The sequence below is a fragment of the Chaetodon auriga genome, chromosome 5 (genome assembly GCF_051107435.1).
Source record: "Chaetodon auriga isolate fChaAug3 chromosome 5, fChaAug3.hap1, whole genome shotgun sequence".
Taxonomy (NCBI): Eukaryota; Metazoa; Chordata; class Actinopteri; order Chaetodontiformes; family Chaetodontidae; genus Chaetodon; species Chaetodon auriga.
The window spans coordinates 17808452-17827965 of NC_135078.1; the positions used below are offsets into that span (position 1 = coordinate 17808452).

Genomic DNA, 19514 nt, shown 5'->3' on the forward strand with positions numbered 1-19514 from the left:
TGTCCTATCTGAGTCACACACACACACACACACACACACACACACACACACACACATACACAGACACACACATACACAGACACACACACACACACACAAACACACACAGTATGACCTCAGTCTAGTGGGTGGCCTGTCGTCTCCTTCCAGAACTGAAATCATCAAGTGGCCTGTATTTGACATTATTAGAAAATCTTTGTCATTTAATCACACAGTCAAACGTTTTTTCTATATTACCAAATTGATTCATGCGTTCCCCTAATTTCTCTCCTCTCCTTTTTATTACAACCCTCATTTTTATGACAATTTTGTGTCAATGAAAGTCTGATGGGACAAGAAACACATGCAGTCAGACGCTCAGACAAGTTGTAAACAAGCAGACCGTTTAGCCAGATCATCAGAAAATCAAAGCGTTCAAGGTTTTTGTAAAGCATGGTGAACCTCAATGCACGGAAAACTGTGTGCACGCAGTAGGTCAAAGCTGAACAAGGAAGTCTGTCTGTGAACTTTTGAAAGCAAGTTTAGTGTTCATGTAACTGTGGAGTTTGTTTAAAACCTTTGTGATCATCTGACTCCTTGTGCTTCTTGCCATGTCAGCACTGTTAATGTTACTGTTGTGGTGAATTTAAAGTAAGTGCCTTGCTTAAAGCTGTTGTTCCACCGATTTATGTGAGAAAACTTGTAACATCTTTTGGAATATGTTACAAAAATCCACCTTAGATCGTGCATTTCATCCATGTTTTTGCTCTTCACTCATTCGGAATATGCAACATGGTTTAAGCAGTAATTAGTGCAAGCTGTCCTGCCATCACTGTGTGCAGGGAATTGATTGATGAAGCTCCATCTTCTGTTTCCAGGTGGTTGTGATTGTGCTGTTCCTCTGCCTGCTGGGAGTCAGTTTATACGGGACCACCCAGGTGAGGGATGGCCTGGAGCTGACAGACATCGTGCCCAGAGAGACCAGCGAGTACGACTTCATCGGTGCCCAGTTCAAGTTCTTCTCCTTCTACAACATGTATGTGGTGACGCAGCGGGCTGATTATGCCCAGAACCAGCCTCTGCTGCACCAGCTCCACCAGCGGTTCCACACTGTTCGCTACGTGCTGAAGGAGGACAATGGACAGCTGCCCCGCATGTGGCTTCACTACTTGAGGGACTGGCTGCAAGGTAAAATTAGGCGTGATATATAATTACCACCCCAACCAGACCCACATTAGATGAGGCCACACCTGGAAAAAACTCTGTCTCTGTGTCAATTATTTGGAATAAAGTGGGTCAGATGTAGCAATGTAATAATAATAATATGATTCAGAGTCAGTGTTACATCACTTACATTTCACTTTTGTACTGATGTCACACATGATTTGATATTAATACTTAATTTAACATAGCTGTTCAAGATAGTTTAGGCATGGGAATAATTTACTTTCTGATGAAACAGTTTTGAGATCATTTTTTTGTCTGTGTTTTGACATGAATCTGCTGGAAACAAGATGTTGGGCCAGAGTTCAGAAGTAGGTGGGATTGCAAAATGTACACTGACAGTAGCCTGATTAAATTCACTTGTGTCCTCCATAAGTGGGGTTGATGGAGGAGGACAAAGTGGAAGGCCATAATTTTGGCCTTTGGCAGCGTATAGCATGTTAGAACCTTTGGCAGTGGCCATAGTTGCAGATGATGCTGGCAGTGCAAGCTGATGCTCAAATACTCTCATTCAGCTCTGTCTAGTACTGCTTGTGCTACTTTTTGTCCTTTTCTTTTTTCACTAAAATCTGTTACTCCAAAATCTTTTGGCATATAACAATCTTTGATGTTATGAGGATTCACTTTGGGACGGTTTGCTGGTTGTATACGCAGCACAGACAGAATTTAAAAGTACCATTGAACGAGAATATTATCTTCCACATGTCAGCGCAATCCAAGAATGGGTCCATTTTCCGTGAGGAGGCGCACTCGCTGACTTGCCCGTAACGATAAAACACATTGTGCGAGTCTGTGTGTGAGCCGGCTGGAAACCACACAGAGAGAGTGTGGGTGAGAGAGAGAGAGAACTGTGTCTGATATTGCTCTCTGCAATGGTGGGACAAATTGGAGCCAGACAGGCCAAGGAACGAGACCCAAAACAACATCTCCCACAGACGGACCACAGCATGGGCCTTGGGGGAGAGCCGAGAGGGGGGGAGTGATACACATATGGATTAGAGAGTAGTATAGAAAAGGAGACACATGTTCTTGATATATTCCCTAATGATCACTTTGAATCAAAAGCAGCAGATTTTAGGCGTTTGAAGTCTTGTTTGGTGGTTGAGAATAGAACCGAGTTATCATATTAAATCAATCATGCTTATTATAGGGTTAGGGTTAGGTTTCAGTGTTGTGTTATGCCGGGCTGTTATGTGTTGTGTTTTCTTGTGAACTGGGCTTTGTAAGTGTGTCGCAGAGGAAGAATGAAGATAACGGGGCATGTAACCTTTTCAAACATCCACGTCTAACCAATCTGTCTTGTTGTGGTTTCCCGCAGGTCTCCAGCAGGCGTTTGACAAGGACTGGGAGGCCGGCCGCATCACCCTCAACAGCTACAGGAACGGCTCCGACGATGGCGTCCTGGCGTACAAGCTTTTGGTGCAGACAGGACGCAGGGAAAAGCCCATCAACTTCAACCAGGTATGATTAATAGTCGTTCAAAGTTAAGATATGATGTGTGCACAAACTGTATTTGAATGCAGGGTTTGTCGCACCTGAGGATAGACTTGAGAGATTCTGACGTTAGTGCCAAAGCTCTTTTGCCCTGTTGTATGTGCATGTATTTGATATATGTGATTGAGACTGCAAGAGCCACACCCAGCTCAAAAAACTCTGTCTGTCTATCTGTCTTTTTCTCTTTCTCTGTGTCTGTCTTCATCTTTTCTCTGTGATGACTTTACCGAGCCCAGGAATTTAAAGCTCTCACTGGGGCTGCAGCCTGCTTCTGAAAAACCTATCAACTCTTCATTTAAACCATTTGTCCCACTTGGTAGTTCCCTGTGTGTGTGTGTGTGTGTGCGCGCATGTACGTGTGTGTGCATTTGTGCGTGTGTGTGCGTGCACATGTGTGTGTGTGTGTGATAATTACAATGATCTTAATCAGCTGACAAACACCCCTGCAGTTCAGCTAGACTGGAGTCTGACAGTGAACAGTGACACAAGTGAAGCTGGCGAGCAGCTTAGGTCTCAGACGGAGGTCCAGGAAGAAACTTAGCGGAAGATGAAATCGAGTCTCTTCTATGTCAGCAGAAAGACGCCAACCAGCTGATAATGAGAAAGAGTGGGAGATAAGCAGGAGGAAATGAGGGGAGAGATTGTGTTTGTGGAGGTGAGGAAACTTGCTCAGATTCAACAGGGAATTGCACGCTGTTTTTAGTTTGGTGCCACCTCCAAAAAACAACATACATGGATGCATGGCTGCATTCTTTGGCAGGAAACAGTGAAAACAGAAGATAAGGCACTGGAGAATTATAAAAACAAAATTCTTGGCCAGGATTTCTGCAAACACAAAACAAGCCATGTCCTTTTCAACACTGAGATAATTTTCCTCAAAGATAATTAACTCTTGACATATAGCTCCACTGTGTCTTGTGTTTATTTATATTGATAATTTGTGTGTGAGTATGTGTTCAAGTCGTGCATGTCTACAGTATGAACGTTTCTTCCCCCGCTGTGCTCTTAGCTGTTGGTTTTTGGCTGTTTCTCTTACCCACTGAGCTCCATTGCAGCCCTATACTACTCTTCCCATCCTCTCCACTAGCTGGGAGGAAGCAGAGGCAGGCCTGTGTGCGGCCCTGTGGCACCACTTCCTGTGCCTGTGAGGGAAGTGTATTTGCCGTGAGGCTCGGGGGCCGCCAGCAGAGTTGCCTGGGCTTCCCGTGACAGCTTGAAGACATACAGTTGTTGCGTATCCCGCTGTTAAATTCAATCCAGATCCTCTGGAATCCGGCTCTCTTTCTTGCCCCCTCTCCTTCACAAACTCCTGCTTGCACTACCACTCTTGCTCTCTCTCTCCTTCTCTCTGTTTCTCCTCCCCCCCCCCCCTTTCCCTCCCTCTGTGCTCCTCTGCTGTGTCCTCTTTCAATGAGGGGAGCTGAAACACGTGGTTTCTTTGAGGCAGCTCTGTGTGTGCATTTGTATGTTTTGAGTGTGTGTTCTGCTTTTGTCTGTTGTGCGTGCACTTACAGCAGTAGCTGTTTTTTGTGCCTTAAAATGAGGACCAGATCTTTTCCAACCCAGGCAAATTGCAAAGCTAGATGCTTTATTTTGATATGCCACTCCATGGATCTGTGCAGAGGTGTTCTGCCTTTGATCTGTCGCTGCTAACATTTCTCTCCACACTGGGCGACCATTCGTTCCTTATGGCATTGGTTGGGAATGGAAGCTGGTTGTCTGTGTGTGTGTGTGTGTGTGTGTGTGTGTTTGCGTGTGAGAGAGTGAGCGTGTGGTTTGAAAATAGAAAGATAAAGCTTTGGAGGAGGTGGGTATGGAGGGAAGGAGGAGGTGGAATGTTTGAAAGCGCTAAGGAAGGCTATGCTAACACTATCAAGAGCACTTTTCTTCTCAGGGCCGGGTTGGTCTGTGGCGCCGGGCATTCTGGGTACCCGTAGGGGTCAGGAGAAGCAAGTGTGAGCAACATTTGTACAGATGTTGTGTTATTTTTATAGCTCTACTCCATTTGCTGGGTGGCATTTCCTTCAGTGTTAACAACCAGGTTAACTGCACACAGACGCGCTCAGGGACTCCAGCCAATTTTTTTATTGTTACACTAACTTAAGCAATTTTTTCTCTCCCCACCCCCCCATCACAAAAAAACTACTCCATTCTTCATCCACCTAACCCCCTGAGTCCAGCTTCACCCCCAAAACTCTCCCTGCCTCTGTGAAGGAAGAATTTATGGTTCCTAGAAGGGAGAGTGGCAGAGCGGTCTGCAGTAATGGTTTTACCTCTCAGGAGGTAGCAATGCAAGGCTACACCTCTCTGTTTCCACATGGGAGGGCAAGACAGCCATTCTTGTCTGCCTCCTGCTGACCACAGTGCCGTCACAGCAAGTGATGCCGACTGAAACAGAGCTTGGGAAGAATCTGTAAACAGATAGAAACACAGCAAGGGTTTGGTCTTATTCATAGTGGGTGGGTGTCAGGAGTTTAGCTGCAAGCCATCAGAGACTTTGTAACATATTTTTTATCAACCAGCTCTGGTTTCTAAGACTGAAAGTGACTATAATATAAGGAAATCTGTGCTAAGCAATATTGCACTTTCAGTTCTGGGTTAGTGAGCATAAACAAGTGTCTGCAGCCATGCTAGCAGCTCTGTGAGGCTGTATTAAATGCTAATCAGTCAGTATGTATCAGTCATTAGGATTCTTCCTCTGAGCACAATGAATGTCGACCAATTCTGTGGTAATCCATCCAGTAGTTGTTGAGATATGTTCAGCCTGGAACAAAGTGGTGGACCAAACTACTGACATGCCAACAGACCAACATTACTATCCATAGAGCTAGCATGCTGCTAGCACAGCCAAAAAATACCAATAATGTCACCACTCATTCATTTTAGGCGGCAGTCACAACAGTTCTGAAAGTCTTATACAGCCTTAAAGCATCAGTGCAGTAACCAAAATGCATGATTAGCCGTTGCCTCATGCAGCAAATATCAATATATTGGTACATGTCCCAGATTTAAGAGGACTTGGCAACACATTCATCTTCAGTCTGCTTCTTGACAGAAAAGTGCTGCAAGGTCTCCTTCATAAATTTATTCAGAGTGGTCAGGACGTTGGGCCTGAGGTTGGCCAGCCAATATCTACTGTATGTAAAGGGAGAAGCTGATTCAACATTTTCCATGTTTTAATGTGGCATGATAATTCTGGGAAGCTGTGATGAGAAGTACGGGAATTTTCAGAAAGGCGACCAGTGTTTGACTTGTTGATTTTTCTTTGGTTGGAAAGAGAGAGGGACTAATATTTGACTTTTATTTTGAAAGCTGCTTCGTTCTCTTGCACTCATGCATGTGTATAAATAAGCATTTCTGTGGTCAGCTCACCTGTAGAATGTTTTGGTTAAATGTCCTATTTCCACAATGCTTTTTCATGTCCAGTGCATACTGAATTGCAGCAATATGATTTCCGATGCAAGCTCCATCAAATTTTTTACCTTCATTTCATTTTTTTTGCCATTTGTTGCTTATTCCCTTTTCAAATTTCAAAATTTGGCTTTGGACAGTTTAAATGTGAAGGACTCTAAAATGCAAGCAAGTCCAAACATTTTAAGAGAATACGACAGAACAAAATCTACATCAGTAATTACGGTACCATCATTAATTCAACTCCTTTCTGGGTTTTGTAGCTGACTCGTCAGAGGCTTGTGGATGCAGATGGCATCATCAACCCTGGGGCTTTCTACATCTACCTAACCGCCTGGGTCAGCAATGATCCTGTGGCGTACGCTGCCTCGCAGGCCAACATTCGCCCACACCCTCCCGAGTGGCTCCACGACCGTACCGACTCCATGCCCGAGACACGTCTCAGCAGTAAGTCAGCATGCCATAAGTTCACAAAATATACTAGAATTAATTAAACAGGATGTTTTATAGTGTAATGGAATGAAGTTTTGCTTCAGCACAAGGAAGGAAGTTTCAATAATAATGTTGTTTGTTCTGACAAATGAAGCTAATTTGAAATGTTACAGTTCATGCCTGCTGCATGGTACAGTTGAACAAATTACATTTACTAACCGTGTACTGAAATTTTAAGCCAAACTTTTGTGGGGTTCATTGGACTTGGCTGAGACTGTTTTTAAGGTTCCATAAGGCAGCTGCTACATGTGAACAGTGTTTACCTCTTGTGGTTTGAGTTATTGCTCCTTGTCTGCCTCTTAGCTTTAAGTGAGGTAGTAGACTTTACTGTACCACTGCTGTGTGTGCGCATTTGTGTATGTGTGAGCTCAGGTTGCAAGGCTGAGGACCAAGACACAGCTCACTGTGGTTCCTCTAATGGTGCCTGTGGTGAATGCTATAATCCTGGCTACCATGGGGCCCTAGCATTACACACACACATACACACACGCACATTATTAAAACTCAGTGACCCCAAACACTACACACACCCTGTTCTCATTTCCCTACCACACACACAGACAGTAACTCACATAAAAAAGTACAGTCATGTTGTTGTTTTATTCTAGCCTGTGATTTGGTACAAGTCAGGAAGTGCTCCACGGGGGAGGAAAATGATTGGATAACAAGGAGAGACTGGGTTTGGGTGGGAAGCACAATTGGATAACAAGCAGGAAGTCCTTTACAGGGGGGAATATGATTGGATAAGCAGCGTGAAGTGCTTGGCTGTGCAGGAGCCCCCCGGAGCAGATCTGTGTTGGCCGAAAGCCAACTCGTGTCCTAATGGAAATTTATAGTCGAGATTATAATGGGCCAAACCATGTTAGCAAGTGCTCCTGTCTGACCCTGAAGGCACTGTGGAATATACACACTCACACCAACACCAGACAGTCCAAAAACGTGTTTTTATTTGAAAAATGATAGTCAGACAGATAGATGTGGAGTTCCTGAGTAAATCCTTCGATCTTCCATATGTAGCAGTCTGTTGTTAGTTACACTGCAAGCAAAAAGCTGAATGAATGCACTTTTGTAAGCAGCAAATATGACTTCATAGCAGAATGACAGGCAGGTAATGCGTGTTTGTGCATCTATATCATGCTTTATGTGGCAGTGCTAACTTTAGGGTGTGGTAATGGCGGTGATTCTGACATTGTAATTACCGTGAATCAATGTTAGCTCTGACACTCTGCTGTGTCTGGAACTGATAGGCCCTCATTAGCCAGGCTGGGCCACAGACTGGCTGGGTTTGAGTCAATGGAGCTCTGTTTCATGCTGCTACTCCCCCCCCCCCCCCCCCCCCAGACACGCATGCACACATGCACACTCACTCACAGATGTAGCTACTCTCGGAACAAGGCTGGATTAGGGAGGGAAAGCCTTGATATTGGTGGTTTGGCTGAAGAGTCTAAAATGATTTCTGCAGATACATTAAATGATCAGAACGTAATGCTAGTTAATCAGAATAGACAAATATCATCTGCAGATGTCATCGTTGCCATTGTTGATTTATCTGATTATTTCTTTAATGTTCCACAGTAATCTGTTTCTCTGAATTGAAATTTCATCATCTTGCAGGGATGTGTGGCTTCCAAGTACAAAGTCACCATCAATTGTTGAATGGGGTCTAATAAAAATTATGTGGTGATTACAGCTGAATAAAGATCAAGTTCTGTCCTTTTATGCTTCCGACAAATTGACCGCACTCTTATTGTCTCTCCATCCAGTCCCGGCTGCTGAGCCCATCGAATACGCACAGTTCCCCTTCTACCTCAACGGGCTCCGGGAGACGCCACAGTTTGTGGAGGCCATCGAGAGCGTGCGGGCCATCTGCAGCAACTACAGCCGACAAGGCCTACCCTCCTACCCCAACGGCTACCCTTTCCTGTTCTGGGAACAGTATGTTAGTCTGCGCCACTGGCTCTTGCTGTCCATCAGTGTCGTGCTCGCTTGCACATTTCTGGTGTGCGCCCTCTTCCTGCTCAACCCTTGGACCGCCGGCATCATCGTGAGTGTTACAAACAGACAATAGATGCAATACTGCTTGGTTATATGCGGTTGATAATGGCCAGAGACATGTACACATGTACCTGCTCACTCCTTCTTACCTACTTTTTGTAGGCATACCATCTTGCAGGTTTGATAGGTTAAAGGAGTGTGTCCCAAACAGGCAGAAACCTCAACTTTCAGTTCGTAAAAAATCCCTTTTCCTGCTCTCCTCCCTTTATTTCCTGGTTTTTATGTGTGGTCCTGAAGGCATCTCAGAGAGGAGAGAGTTGGAAAGGAGAAGGGGCTGCTGTGTGTTATTGTAGCCCCAGTCACCAGTGTTTATCTTGTGCTGTTTTGTCAGGGCCAGTCTGTTTAGTCTAGTCCAACACTCCCAGACACCAACGCTGAAATAAATGGGGAGAGGACACAAAGTTGCTCAGGCAACTTTCTCCCACTCTAATCCTATAAAAAGTTAGATTTTATTTCCATCCTCCTCACTCCTCCTCCCCTCCTCCTCTCACAAGAGCAGTTTCCAAGGATGCACACATGTGTAGGCAAGCACGCAGACACACACGCAGATATGCTTGCACACATACAGCATGAACATGTAAACACGCAGGTACATAATTCACACAGAAACACATACACAGAGCGCTCTGGTTTTTCTCTCTGGTGGGTTGTATTTTACGACAGGCAGTGGCCAGGCCACCCGAGCCCTTAAACAGGGGAGGAGGGGACTTCATGGTCATCCTTCAGGCTTTTACTAGCAAGATCAAAAGACAAGTTATGGAGAGGCGTCAAGTTTAACCATTTGCTCTGTCCAGAAACAGACCACCGCCAGCCCAGCAACGTCAAACCCTCGACCATAAGCCCTTTCAAACCCTCTCAGCTATTTGCCCTGAAATCCATCTTAACTACACAGTCCGAGGCCTGTTTAAGCCTTGTGTCTTGTGTTTGGGTTTATACAGATGTTTCAGATCCACTTCATATTGACTGCTGTTCACACTCACAATAGATCCAAGCCGCATCAGGATTTGCATCCATGTTCTTAATTAATCTTTCAGTTTATCTGTGGAAAACCTTTACCCTGAGTTGACTGTCACAAGATATCTAGAAATACAAGGTCTACTAAGATCTTAAAAGACAGAAATAGTCAAGCTTAGATGCAGGTTTAATTCCCTGAAAATCTCTAAATTTGAGCGTATGTCAACACATCTGTCCAATTGTGATCAGATCATCCAAGATGCACTTGTGTATGAAGTGTAAACAGAGCCCGACATGCACACATTCCCACACGCACATACTCTGCGCTCGCTCATTGTATATGCACCCACATACATACACATACACTCAGCTCCCTCCCCTGCCCACCTCAACCCTCTTCAAAGGATTTGGGCCCCATGTAACCTGACACCTGTCAGCTGATAATGGCATTTACTCCCAGCTCCTGTCCCGCTCTGCACTGAAGCCTTCACACACACACACACACACACACACACACACACACACACACACACACACACAGCAACACACATATTTCACCCACATTTTTGGTTACTACTTAACACATCTGTAAGATAGAGATTCTCACACATGTCATCCTCATGTATTATTATGCACAATATCTGCCTTGTGCACATTCAGAGTCCAGGTCAACTGTAAATTCACACAGCACATGCAATGAATAATAGTTTTTGTATAATGTGTGTATTTGTGGAATGAACCCACAGAAACCACTTGAAACCATTTTTTTCTCTCCATAAAGAAGACAGAGAGAGTTTACCTTAAACATGGTACAAACAAAAACAATGAGATACTCTCCTGTCTTGCGAGTATAATGGTTAGATGTGTAAAATCGCTTTTCATATGTAGATTCATGAAGCACTTTCCTCTCTAACAGAAGCTTGTCCTTTTGCCTCCAGGTGTTGGTGCTTTCTCTCATGACTGTGGAGCTGTTTGGCTTCATGGGCCTGATGGGAATCAAGCTGAGTGCTGTTCCTGTGGTCATTCTCATCGCCTCTGTGGGCATCGGAGTGGAGTTCACCGTGCATGTGGCCCTGGTAGGCATACTTACACTGAAATAAATAAATAAAATATTCAGGGTCAGTGTATAGTTCACTATAATAAGGATTGCTGGAGCATTTTTTCAGGTCCCAGGAATGCTGAGATGTTTTTTTTTTCTTTTTGGAACAGTTTTGGAATCAGTGATCCTCTTGAGAACAACACATACATTATGTTTTTTGTGTGTGTGTGTGTGTTGTAGGCGTTCCTGACAGCCATAGGGGATCGTCACAAGCGGGCAGTGCTGGCGTTGGAGCACATGTTTGCTCCGGTGCTCGATGGAGCCTTTTCCACCTTATTAGGTGTCTTAATGCTTGCTGGCTCTGAGTTCGACTTTATTGTCAGGTGAGTAAAAGAATCAAACCGTATTTTTAAAAAATGCCACGTTCATTTAGCAGGATCTATAAGCACACAGGACGTCTATGTGTGGCGTCAGTAGACCGTTGAGACCATGCCTCAACCTGTATGTCACACAGGAATCTACTTGAGACACCAATCATGCATGAAGGCTCATCACTTTCTTCCCATTCCCTCCCTCAATCTTTCTCATCTTCCACCCACATCTCCCTTTTCGTGTTCCCTCTCTGTAAACCTCATCCCTTTTCCAGCCACTAGTGACATACCTGATTTTTTTTTTTTTTTTTTAAGATTTCTGGGGTCTTGCTCTCCAAGAGATGTCATAAATGAGGCCTTTATCTTTCTCCACCCTCCTCTGCCCTTGTGTCTTTCCTTTCATCCTCCTGTTCTCCCCCATAGTGTCTCTCATGCTTGACATTTTAGGGGAAACCAGGGGAAGGATGGAGAGTTGAAGGTCAGGAGAACAAGGAGGAGGAGGAGGAGGGCTATACGAGGGAATAGATGGAGAGGCAGAGAGAAACAAAGTGAAAGAGAGTGAAGGGGGGGCAGGAAAGTCTTCTGGCTTTTGTAATCTCCCTCAGCTAGTTTAATTGCCCTCGCTAGACATTTATAAGCATGGGAAGGAGTCACGGGGTGGGGGGCTAGAGGGCAGTTGTGGAAAGACAGGAGAAGTGGAAATTAAAGCAGACACACTGTGGGGGCTCAGTGTCGGTGGCTCCTTTTGTGTGTGTGCACTCTTGTAAGCATCTGACAGAAAGGTATCGACCAGCCGCCGTACGAGGGGAGGAAAATGAATGTTTCTGTGCATTCTCAAGTATTATGTGGAGTTTCCAGTGAGCTCAGTGAATAACTTAAAGTAGCTGAGGTAGCTGTATAATTTGGTTGACCCCCTCCTTTCAGAAAAGGGAGCACTCAAGTCCATGTGATCTGCAAGCACACAAACTCTGTCATGTGCACAGGCCTGCGCTCATGCATGCACACCCACACAATCGCACACACACCAACCTGCCCCCCGACCTTGTAATCATGGGGGTCAATGATGGGGTGCCTGCCAGTGCCAGCACACACAGATACACACTCAGAGAGACACATACAAACAGACGCACATACACACACAAACACAGGGAGGCCTATAGACCTTCTCTCCTCACCTCCAGTGGTGTGGCTCTGGTTTCTGGCTCAGTCCCGGGCCTCCATTTAAAGGTTCTGCTGTTGTCTGAGCAAACAAAGCTGCGGCCCAAGACGGTGCAATAACAACAGGCCCGGCTCGTATTTTTCTGCTTGCGCCGAAAGAAATGTTTCCCTGACTTTCCCCCTTCAGCCCTGTGAATGTTTTCACTCTAAACAGCCCGGCGGGGCACTCGGCCTGGTATGTTGGTCGCACGCGTGCATGTGTGTGCATATATGTGGGTGCAAAGGTGACGTGGCGTTTACCCCTCCTGGTGTGTATGGAGATGCTAACTGTAGGTAGTAACAACACAGTTATTTCAGTTCCACATATAGAAACAGTCCTGATAACCAAATACAAGTAAGTGAAGGATGGGTGGGTATGCTTTAAATACTGTGTAGTAGTAATCCAAGCTAGCTGACAGGTGCTCAGCGCTGATCGGGGACTTTCTGTCACTGTTCTGTAGTTGCTTGAAGGGGTCAGCGCATGTAATGGTAAAAAAAAAAAGGTGCACAGCACAGGTACCTTGGCAATTTGGCAAAGTTTAGCATTCTTAGAAACTGCAATTGCTGTATGCATTGCTATAATGTCCACTGACCTTTGTGAATTAATTTTGGTGGAGAACAACAAGACATAGATTCTTGTACATTCACAAACCTGATTAAGAGAATGCTTTTTTCCAAGTATCCTGGAAAGTAAAAATCAATCTAGCTGGTTGCAGTTACTTCATCTATCTGCACGCTTCATCTCTCTCTCCTCTGATTTTTTTTCACTCTGCCTCGGCTTCTCTGTTCACCCCTGAGAGTAAACTGAAGCGAGAAAATGAGAGACATGAGGCCTGTGGTATGAAACTGCATGTGAGAATGGGAGGCAACATGCAATATATCAAGGCTCATATAAAAGTCTACAGACTAGATCTTATCATGTTTATTTAATGATGCATTTAGGGTCTTTTTTCCTGTAAACTGGATTTATTGTATCTTGGAATATAACTGGCATGACCTAGTTTAATTTGGAGCAGCAGAACTGTGTGTCCATACCAGAACTCCCAAATTGTCATGGGGGCATTTTGCATATTTAGTAAGTTTCCATCCTGTTCCACAGTCAGACACAGTGTACCAGTTTTGCAAAGGTGAGGCCACCCATGCTGCCAAGATGAGAACCAGCTCTCCTCACTTGTGGCTCTTCTGCACAATGCCTGCCTCCTTGCACACACGCGTATTGATAGAAACGCACACACAGATTACTTATGAATGTGTGTTTAGTTTGAGGCCCAGCTGCATAACATACCAGCGCATCTACACCTCAGTTAGCCCACACTTGAAAACACGCGTTCGCACACACACACACAAACAGCAAAGTCAAGAGTCAGGAGAAGGGGTTTGTGGTTCATCAATGTGTCCTTGATAACCTGAGAGCTTCCACTAGAGAACCAAGTGAGGAGGAAAGCCTTTCCTAATGAAGGGAGCTGAATTGGCGAGAGAGAGAGAGAGAGAGAGAGAGAGAGAGAGAGAGAGAGAGAGAGAGACGGGGATTTAGAGTGGAGATTGGGGGGTCTTACCTGATACATTGGAGATTTAATTAGACGGAGAGGATTGTGGAGTGGCCGGGAATTTCACAGGGGCTTAACTGGAAAGAAGGGAGAGAGAAGTGAGGCAGAGAAGAGAGAGAAAGAAATAAAAGAGGGAGAGAGAGAGAGCGGGGAGGGGTGGCGCTCGGAGGGTCCCCTTCTCTTCTTCCTAGACTAAATTGTTTAAATTCTATACCCTTCACTTCATTTGTTTGCCTCTCCCTCTCTCTTTTTTAGAGCCGGAGAGGAGAGAGGCCCCTGTCCTCTTGTGCCCCCCCCCCCCCTTACCCCTTCCCCCTCCATTCACATTCCTCACTGCTTTGTTTTCTCCATGTTTGCTTATACACCACACACCCAAGAGAGAGTACCCTCGCCCCCAATAACCCCCCTCCCACCTCTTTTTTTTTTTTTTTTCTTCTTCTTTCCTCCCGTGCCTTTGAATTAACCAGCTCTGGCTAATTATGCTTCCCCTTTCTTTCCTCTCTGCGGCTTCTTTAAGACTAACCCTCTTTGGCAGGACTTAGAAACACACAAGGTACCTTTCTGTTTTGCTCCTCAAAACCACAGTGCATGCCTGCCTGTCTGTGGGGGGTTTATATACAGTACGTGTGTGTGTTTGGGGAGTGGCCGATAGTCTTTGTGGGAGTATTATTTCGGGCATGTATAATGGTTGATCTTGCACATGTCTCCCCACGTCTAAACCTCTGTGGTTTACGCAGGTATTTTCTTTGTTTTTTCGCCTGCTCTGTTTCTCTTCTTGTCTGTGTTGGTCTGAGCAACTTAGTTTTTTTTTTTTTTTGATCCAGTCATGAAATGTTTCCTTTCTGTTTGCAATATCTGGATTTTTTTTTAATCACTAAATGTCTTTATGTTGTATCACAGAGGAAGAGAGAGGCAAAATGTATGTTTTGCATGCAGTGTGTTACATGTTGCATTGAGTTAAAGTATTCCTGAGATTAAACTTTATTCCTTATGTTCAACTACTTTTCTCTGTGCTTGTGGTGTGTTGCAGGTATTTCTTTGCAGTGTTGGCCATCCTAACGGTTCTTGGAGTACTCAATGGATTGGTCCTTCTTCCAGTATTACTGTCATACTTTGGGCCCTATCCAGAGGTAAGATTCCAAAAAATACATCTGCATGAAAAGATACTCTAAGTTGACTAGAAAAATGGATAATTTATTTTTCTTTAGCTTGTCATACAAAGGCTCTTCTGTTTATTATTCCTCCTAGCAGTGGAATAGCCACTCACTGCTGCCTCCTCACCTTCTTGCATTTCACTTCTCAGGTGTCTCCAGTCGATGGTCGCAGCCGGTTACCCACCCCGTCCCCGGAAGCCCCTCCTAACGTGGTCCACTTCTCAGTCCATCCTCACCACACGGCCGCGGCCACCACCATCTCTGGTGCAGCTTCAGACTCATCCGACTCGGAGTACAGCTCAAACACCACAGTGTCCGGTATCAGCCAGGAGCTGCAGAACTACAACCTGCCCTCACACAGAGGACAAACTCGAGCTGAGGAGCAGCAGTACCACCTCCAGACCAGCAGGGGCAGAGCAGCCAGGACAGTGGAGGAAAGGAGAGCAGGATCAGGGCATAGGCGCTCAGCCAGACAACCTGACCCTCCGACCTATACTATGTCTTCGGTAAGAAAATATCCCCCGTTGTGTTGCATGTATGATTCTCTAATTCCAGATGTTCTAATTTCTCATTTATAGAAATAAATAATCTTATTGTCTTGCTCTACAGTCTGTGTCCTCTCAGGGTTGTGATTCTGGGCCCCAGCCCAGGGCTACTCAGCGTAACAGCAGGGACCCCAAGACCCAGCTGCACTGGCAGGTCCCGCCCCCAGCCCGCCCGCGCATGGACGCTTTTGAAACTGCTACTGAGGCTGGGGGCCACTGCGGCTCACACGGCCATAGAGAACACTCAGCAGGCCACAGAGCCCGCTCTTCCCACAACACCCAGCCTAATCACCACCTCCCGCACCACCACCCCAACCCTACCCCGTATTGCCAACCCATCACTACAGTAACAGCGTCAGCCTCCGTGACTGTCGCCGTCCACCCGGCCCCTTTGTCCAACCAGAGCCCTCCCACTTCCTCTTATCCAGGTTACACTGCAACGGACAGTTACTGCCCATCAGGGCCGGAGGAGCCGGAGCCTGCCTTCCAGGACCCACATGTGCCACTGGACACCCATGCAGGGACCAGAGGAGTCAAGGTTGAGGCCATGGAGCTTCAAGATTTGGAGTTTGAGGCAGCTGAAAGCAACAGTGGCAGACGGGCAAGCTGAGGTGAGCTTTTAACCACGTCAGTAGATCCATATGTATTAAAATTGACCTTTTAGGAAAGTCTGTTTCGTCAACAAGTGCTGACAGAACAATCTCTTTTTATTTCCAGTTGTGGAGAATGGAAGTACAACGGCCAAAGATGGACTCCTCTGTATTACTAAGCAGCTGACCCGGCCTGGTGCAGCCCAGCCCAGCGTAGCCCAGCCAGGCTCAACCCCGGCCCTTAGCAGCGAAAAACACGCCAGTGTTGCCGTCATGGTGCTCATTCTTACTGTAACCCAGTGGACTATTGTCTTAGATAATTCTATCTATATTTAAAAGATGTATACATATGTAAATATGAACAAAAAGTAGCTATAATTTTAGGAGCTGTACAACTCCTCATGTTAACAGACTGGGGCTGCCATTCTATATGGTGTATGTCTGCGTGTGTGTGTGTGTGTGTGCGCGCGCGAGTGTGAGTGAATGCTGGTGCGTGTACGAGAGAGAGAGATAGATCTCTGATTACTGTTGACTCATCTGTGGATCTGTGCCATTAGGAAGCTTCATCTAGACAAAATTACCTGTCAGCATTCACTGTTGCTGCTCAAAATATTTTTTAAGATAATATACATTTATAACTCTATGCAAATGTCTCTTTAAACAAAAGAAGTGATCTGTCTACATATATGTGCGTGCATGTGTGTGTAATAGTTGTGTGTAGGGCTGTATGATGTGAAACAGCCCCGTTATTTTCTGGCTTATACATCAGATACATCCTCAGAAAGGACTAACATTTACACTCATTTAAGACATGAGGGAAACTGTTAGAATTATCAAACAGGGCTATGGTATATATGTGTGTGTGTGCGTTTATGTGTGTGTGTTTATTATTGTATAAAGGTACGCATGTTAAACTATTAATTTTTTATCACAAACCTGTGGTAGTTATGAAACAATTACTGTTTAACTTGACACGCTATGCGTGCTATTTAAGACGAGCAGATATGAAGAAATTTTTTTTTTGGTTTGTTCTTTTAGTTATTGCCTCTGCATTGGAACCTGTTTCTGCTCTCAGCTTTGTATCACTGTCTGTTAGGCTGCTCTCTGGTCGTATTTTACTGTAAGAGGTTATGTATTGTTTAACCCTAGCAGGCTCAAAACAGGTTCTGTCTTGTATACTGACAGTAAACCCACCTCAGAAACTCACTCTGCCATTACAGGGACATTCACATTACTGATTCTGGAACAGGGTCAACATGGGGTTGCTAACTCTGTGCCCTAAGTGTCTGTGTGTAGAGGATAAGCTAAAGCTCAGACTGTATACTGTACGACCCGATTAAACGTGGCACTTGACTGCATTTTAACTTCATTCACAGGAATATCTCGCCTCAAGTAGCTCTTTATTTCTGTCCAACCAATAAGCTATCCCACACAGCCTGCTCAGGGCTAAGCCCTATATGGCCTGACAATGTGCTCTCTGTGTGTCTCAATGTATTTATGTGTGTAAACATTTATGTGTGTGTGGTCGTCCATCCTCTTACTCTGTCTCAGCTCTCTTTTAGTGACAGTAAAGACAACTGGCCCCAGTTTGGCCTCAGCCGTCCCCACTGACCTCAGCTAATAGAAATCCATAACATAAAGCTATGACACTAATTGCAAGTGTGCCCCCCCACCCCCACCCCGAATGCCAAATGGAACAGCCCAGAGCTTCAGGGGTCAGAGTTTACACTGCCAGTCCCCCTTTCTACCAGCAATGGCCAGTTTATGTCTGCATGTGCGTGTATGTCAGCATGCGTACCCATAACCCCCCCTTAGTTCCAGACCCAGGCCCCTTTGACCCCGTCACTCACCCCCTCCACGCCTCAGTTTGCCTCCACTTTTACACTCTCACTTCCTGTTGAACACGTGTAGCTCTTCCCAGAAGTCTTTGCAGTTTTCCTCCTTCTGTCCACCACGTTCTATCAGCTGCTTGCATGAAATAGGTCGTTCTGTTTGTTTTTGTTTTCTCCCGATGTCACATTGGCAGTAGCGGAGAGAATCATAGCTGGCAACTATTTTATTCATTTTTAAATGTTGTTTGTTTGTTTTTTGTTCTCAACGTTCAATTGCGATATTTATATTTTTGTAATATAAAATATGTTGTTATTTTCTTTCCTTATTGTCGTGATGCCAGTGGATAACAAATGCAGGGATTTTTATGTCTATTGAAAAAAAAAACACTATTACAGTTTAATGTTTTTACATTAATGGAGTTTGATCTGTATAAAGTGCTTACTAATGTTAAATAGGAAAAAAGAGTATATAACATTTTACACTACAGGTCTCATCATAGCTCTTAGAGGATTTTAAAAGGAAAAAAAAAATCAGTGGTTCTTCCAGACTGCCATTTTGGTCTCGGTTGGCATGGATGTATGCTGTTTTCAGTTACAAAGATAAATGTATGCCATATAATTTATTTATATGAAAATTTATTTTTGTAGTGTACATAGTAGTTGTCAAGGTATTTGACAGAAGTATATTTTTAAAGAGTTTATATGTAATGATATACCATAACAGAAAAAACTTAAGGTGCACACTTTCACTGCTAACTGTCTTGTGAGACAACATCGACACCTCCCCTTCAGTATTATGTTCCGATCCTTGGAGAGAGACAGCTGTTTCTATGGGTTTGTCAAAGGCTAGCCATGAAAGTAGAAAATTGTACTAGCTCTCTAAATATTAATGTTCAAACACTGATAGAATTCTAACAAATAAAAATATTATAACTTATTTGTCTCTTTGTTCATAACTTTAATAAATGGAAACTTAAAAAAAATGCTTTGGTCTGACTGAGTTGATTTTTTTTTTTTTTTAGTTTCCTCTCAGTAGCAGTCCTTTCACTTCTGATTGAAATTGCACATATACACACCTCCTGTAACTCTAAAGAATCAGCCTTTCATGCTGTCTTAGTGACAGCCCGGCACTACAAACATCACCTCCATGCCAAAGTCAAAATAGTATTCCCCATTAAGCGTTGCTACAGGTAAACATGACCTCTCTCCTCCCCCATCCTTTCCCTCCCTCCATCGTGTCCTGCAGTGTAAAACTCTGACATCTGGTCTGGAAACCTGCAGCCCTCCCCAACAGCCCACCCAGCTCCGCCCCTGCACCCCCCACCTCCACTCCCTGTTCCGTATGATTTTGATTGACAGCTTTATAGACTGCAAGGAAATTGGTTGTAGTTACAATACAGCTGGCCTGTTCGGAGTAATGAAAAAGGGCATGTGGCCTTGAGCTTGCTGCACTGATGGTGAGAGAGGGAGAGGGCCTTGTCAACTGCATGGGTGGCAGCTATTTATTCTCATACTCAAGAATTGCAAGAGAAAGTTTATGCTGCCTCCATGCAGGAAACGTGCAACAAAAGCACCTTGATCAAAATGCAATTAAACCTTACGTCTTGCAACATATTCTGTAACGTAGATG

At 44.7% G+C, this 19514-nt stretch overlaps 1 protein-coding gene across 3 annotated transcripts in view; it reads left to right on the forward strand.

Annotated features, from left to right (window-relative positions):
• Positions 1-18867, forward strand: part of ptch1 (patched 1) — a 49256-nt gene extending 30389 nt beyond the window's left edge. Inside the window, exons 15-24 of one of the 3 annotated variants that reach the window (XM_076731086.1) lie at positions 858-1167; positions 2522-2664; positions 6372-6555; positions 8364-8644; positions 10548-10685; positions 10889-11031; positions 14794-14893; positions 15067-15423; positions 15527-16073; positions 16180-18867. In XM_076731086.1, coding sequence (XP_076587201.1) covers positions 858-1167; positions 2522-2664; positions 6372-6555; positions 8364-8644; positions 10548-10685; positions 10889-11031; positions 14794-14893; positions 15067-15423; positions 15527-16072 — 2202 coding nt within the window. In that variant the 3' untranslated portion in view covers position 16073; positions 16180-18867. Of the gene's footprint in view, positions 1-857; positions 1168-2521; positions 2665-2933; positions 3861-6371; positions 6556-8363; positions 8645-10547; positions 10686-10888; positions 11032-14280; positions 14317-14793; positions 14894-15066; positions 15424-15526; positions 16074-16179 lie in introns of those variants that run through there. The other 2 variants (XR_013077192.1, XM_076731087.1) reach the window with 2 other exon arrangements.
• Positions 18868-19514: the final 647 nt, after the last annotated feature.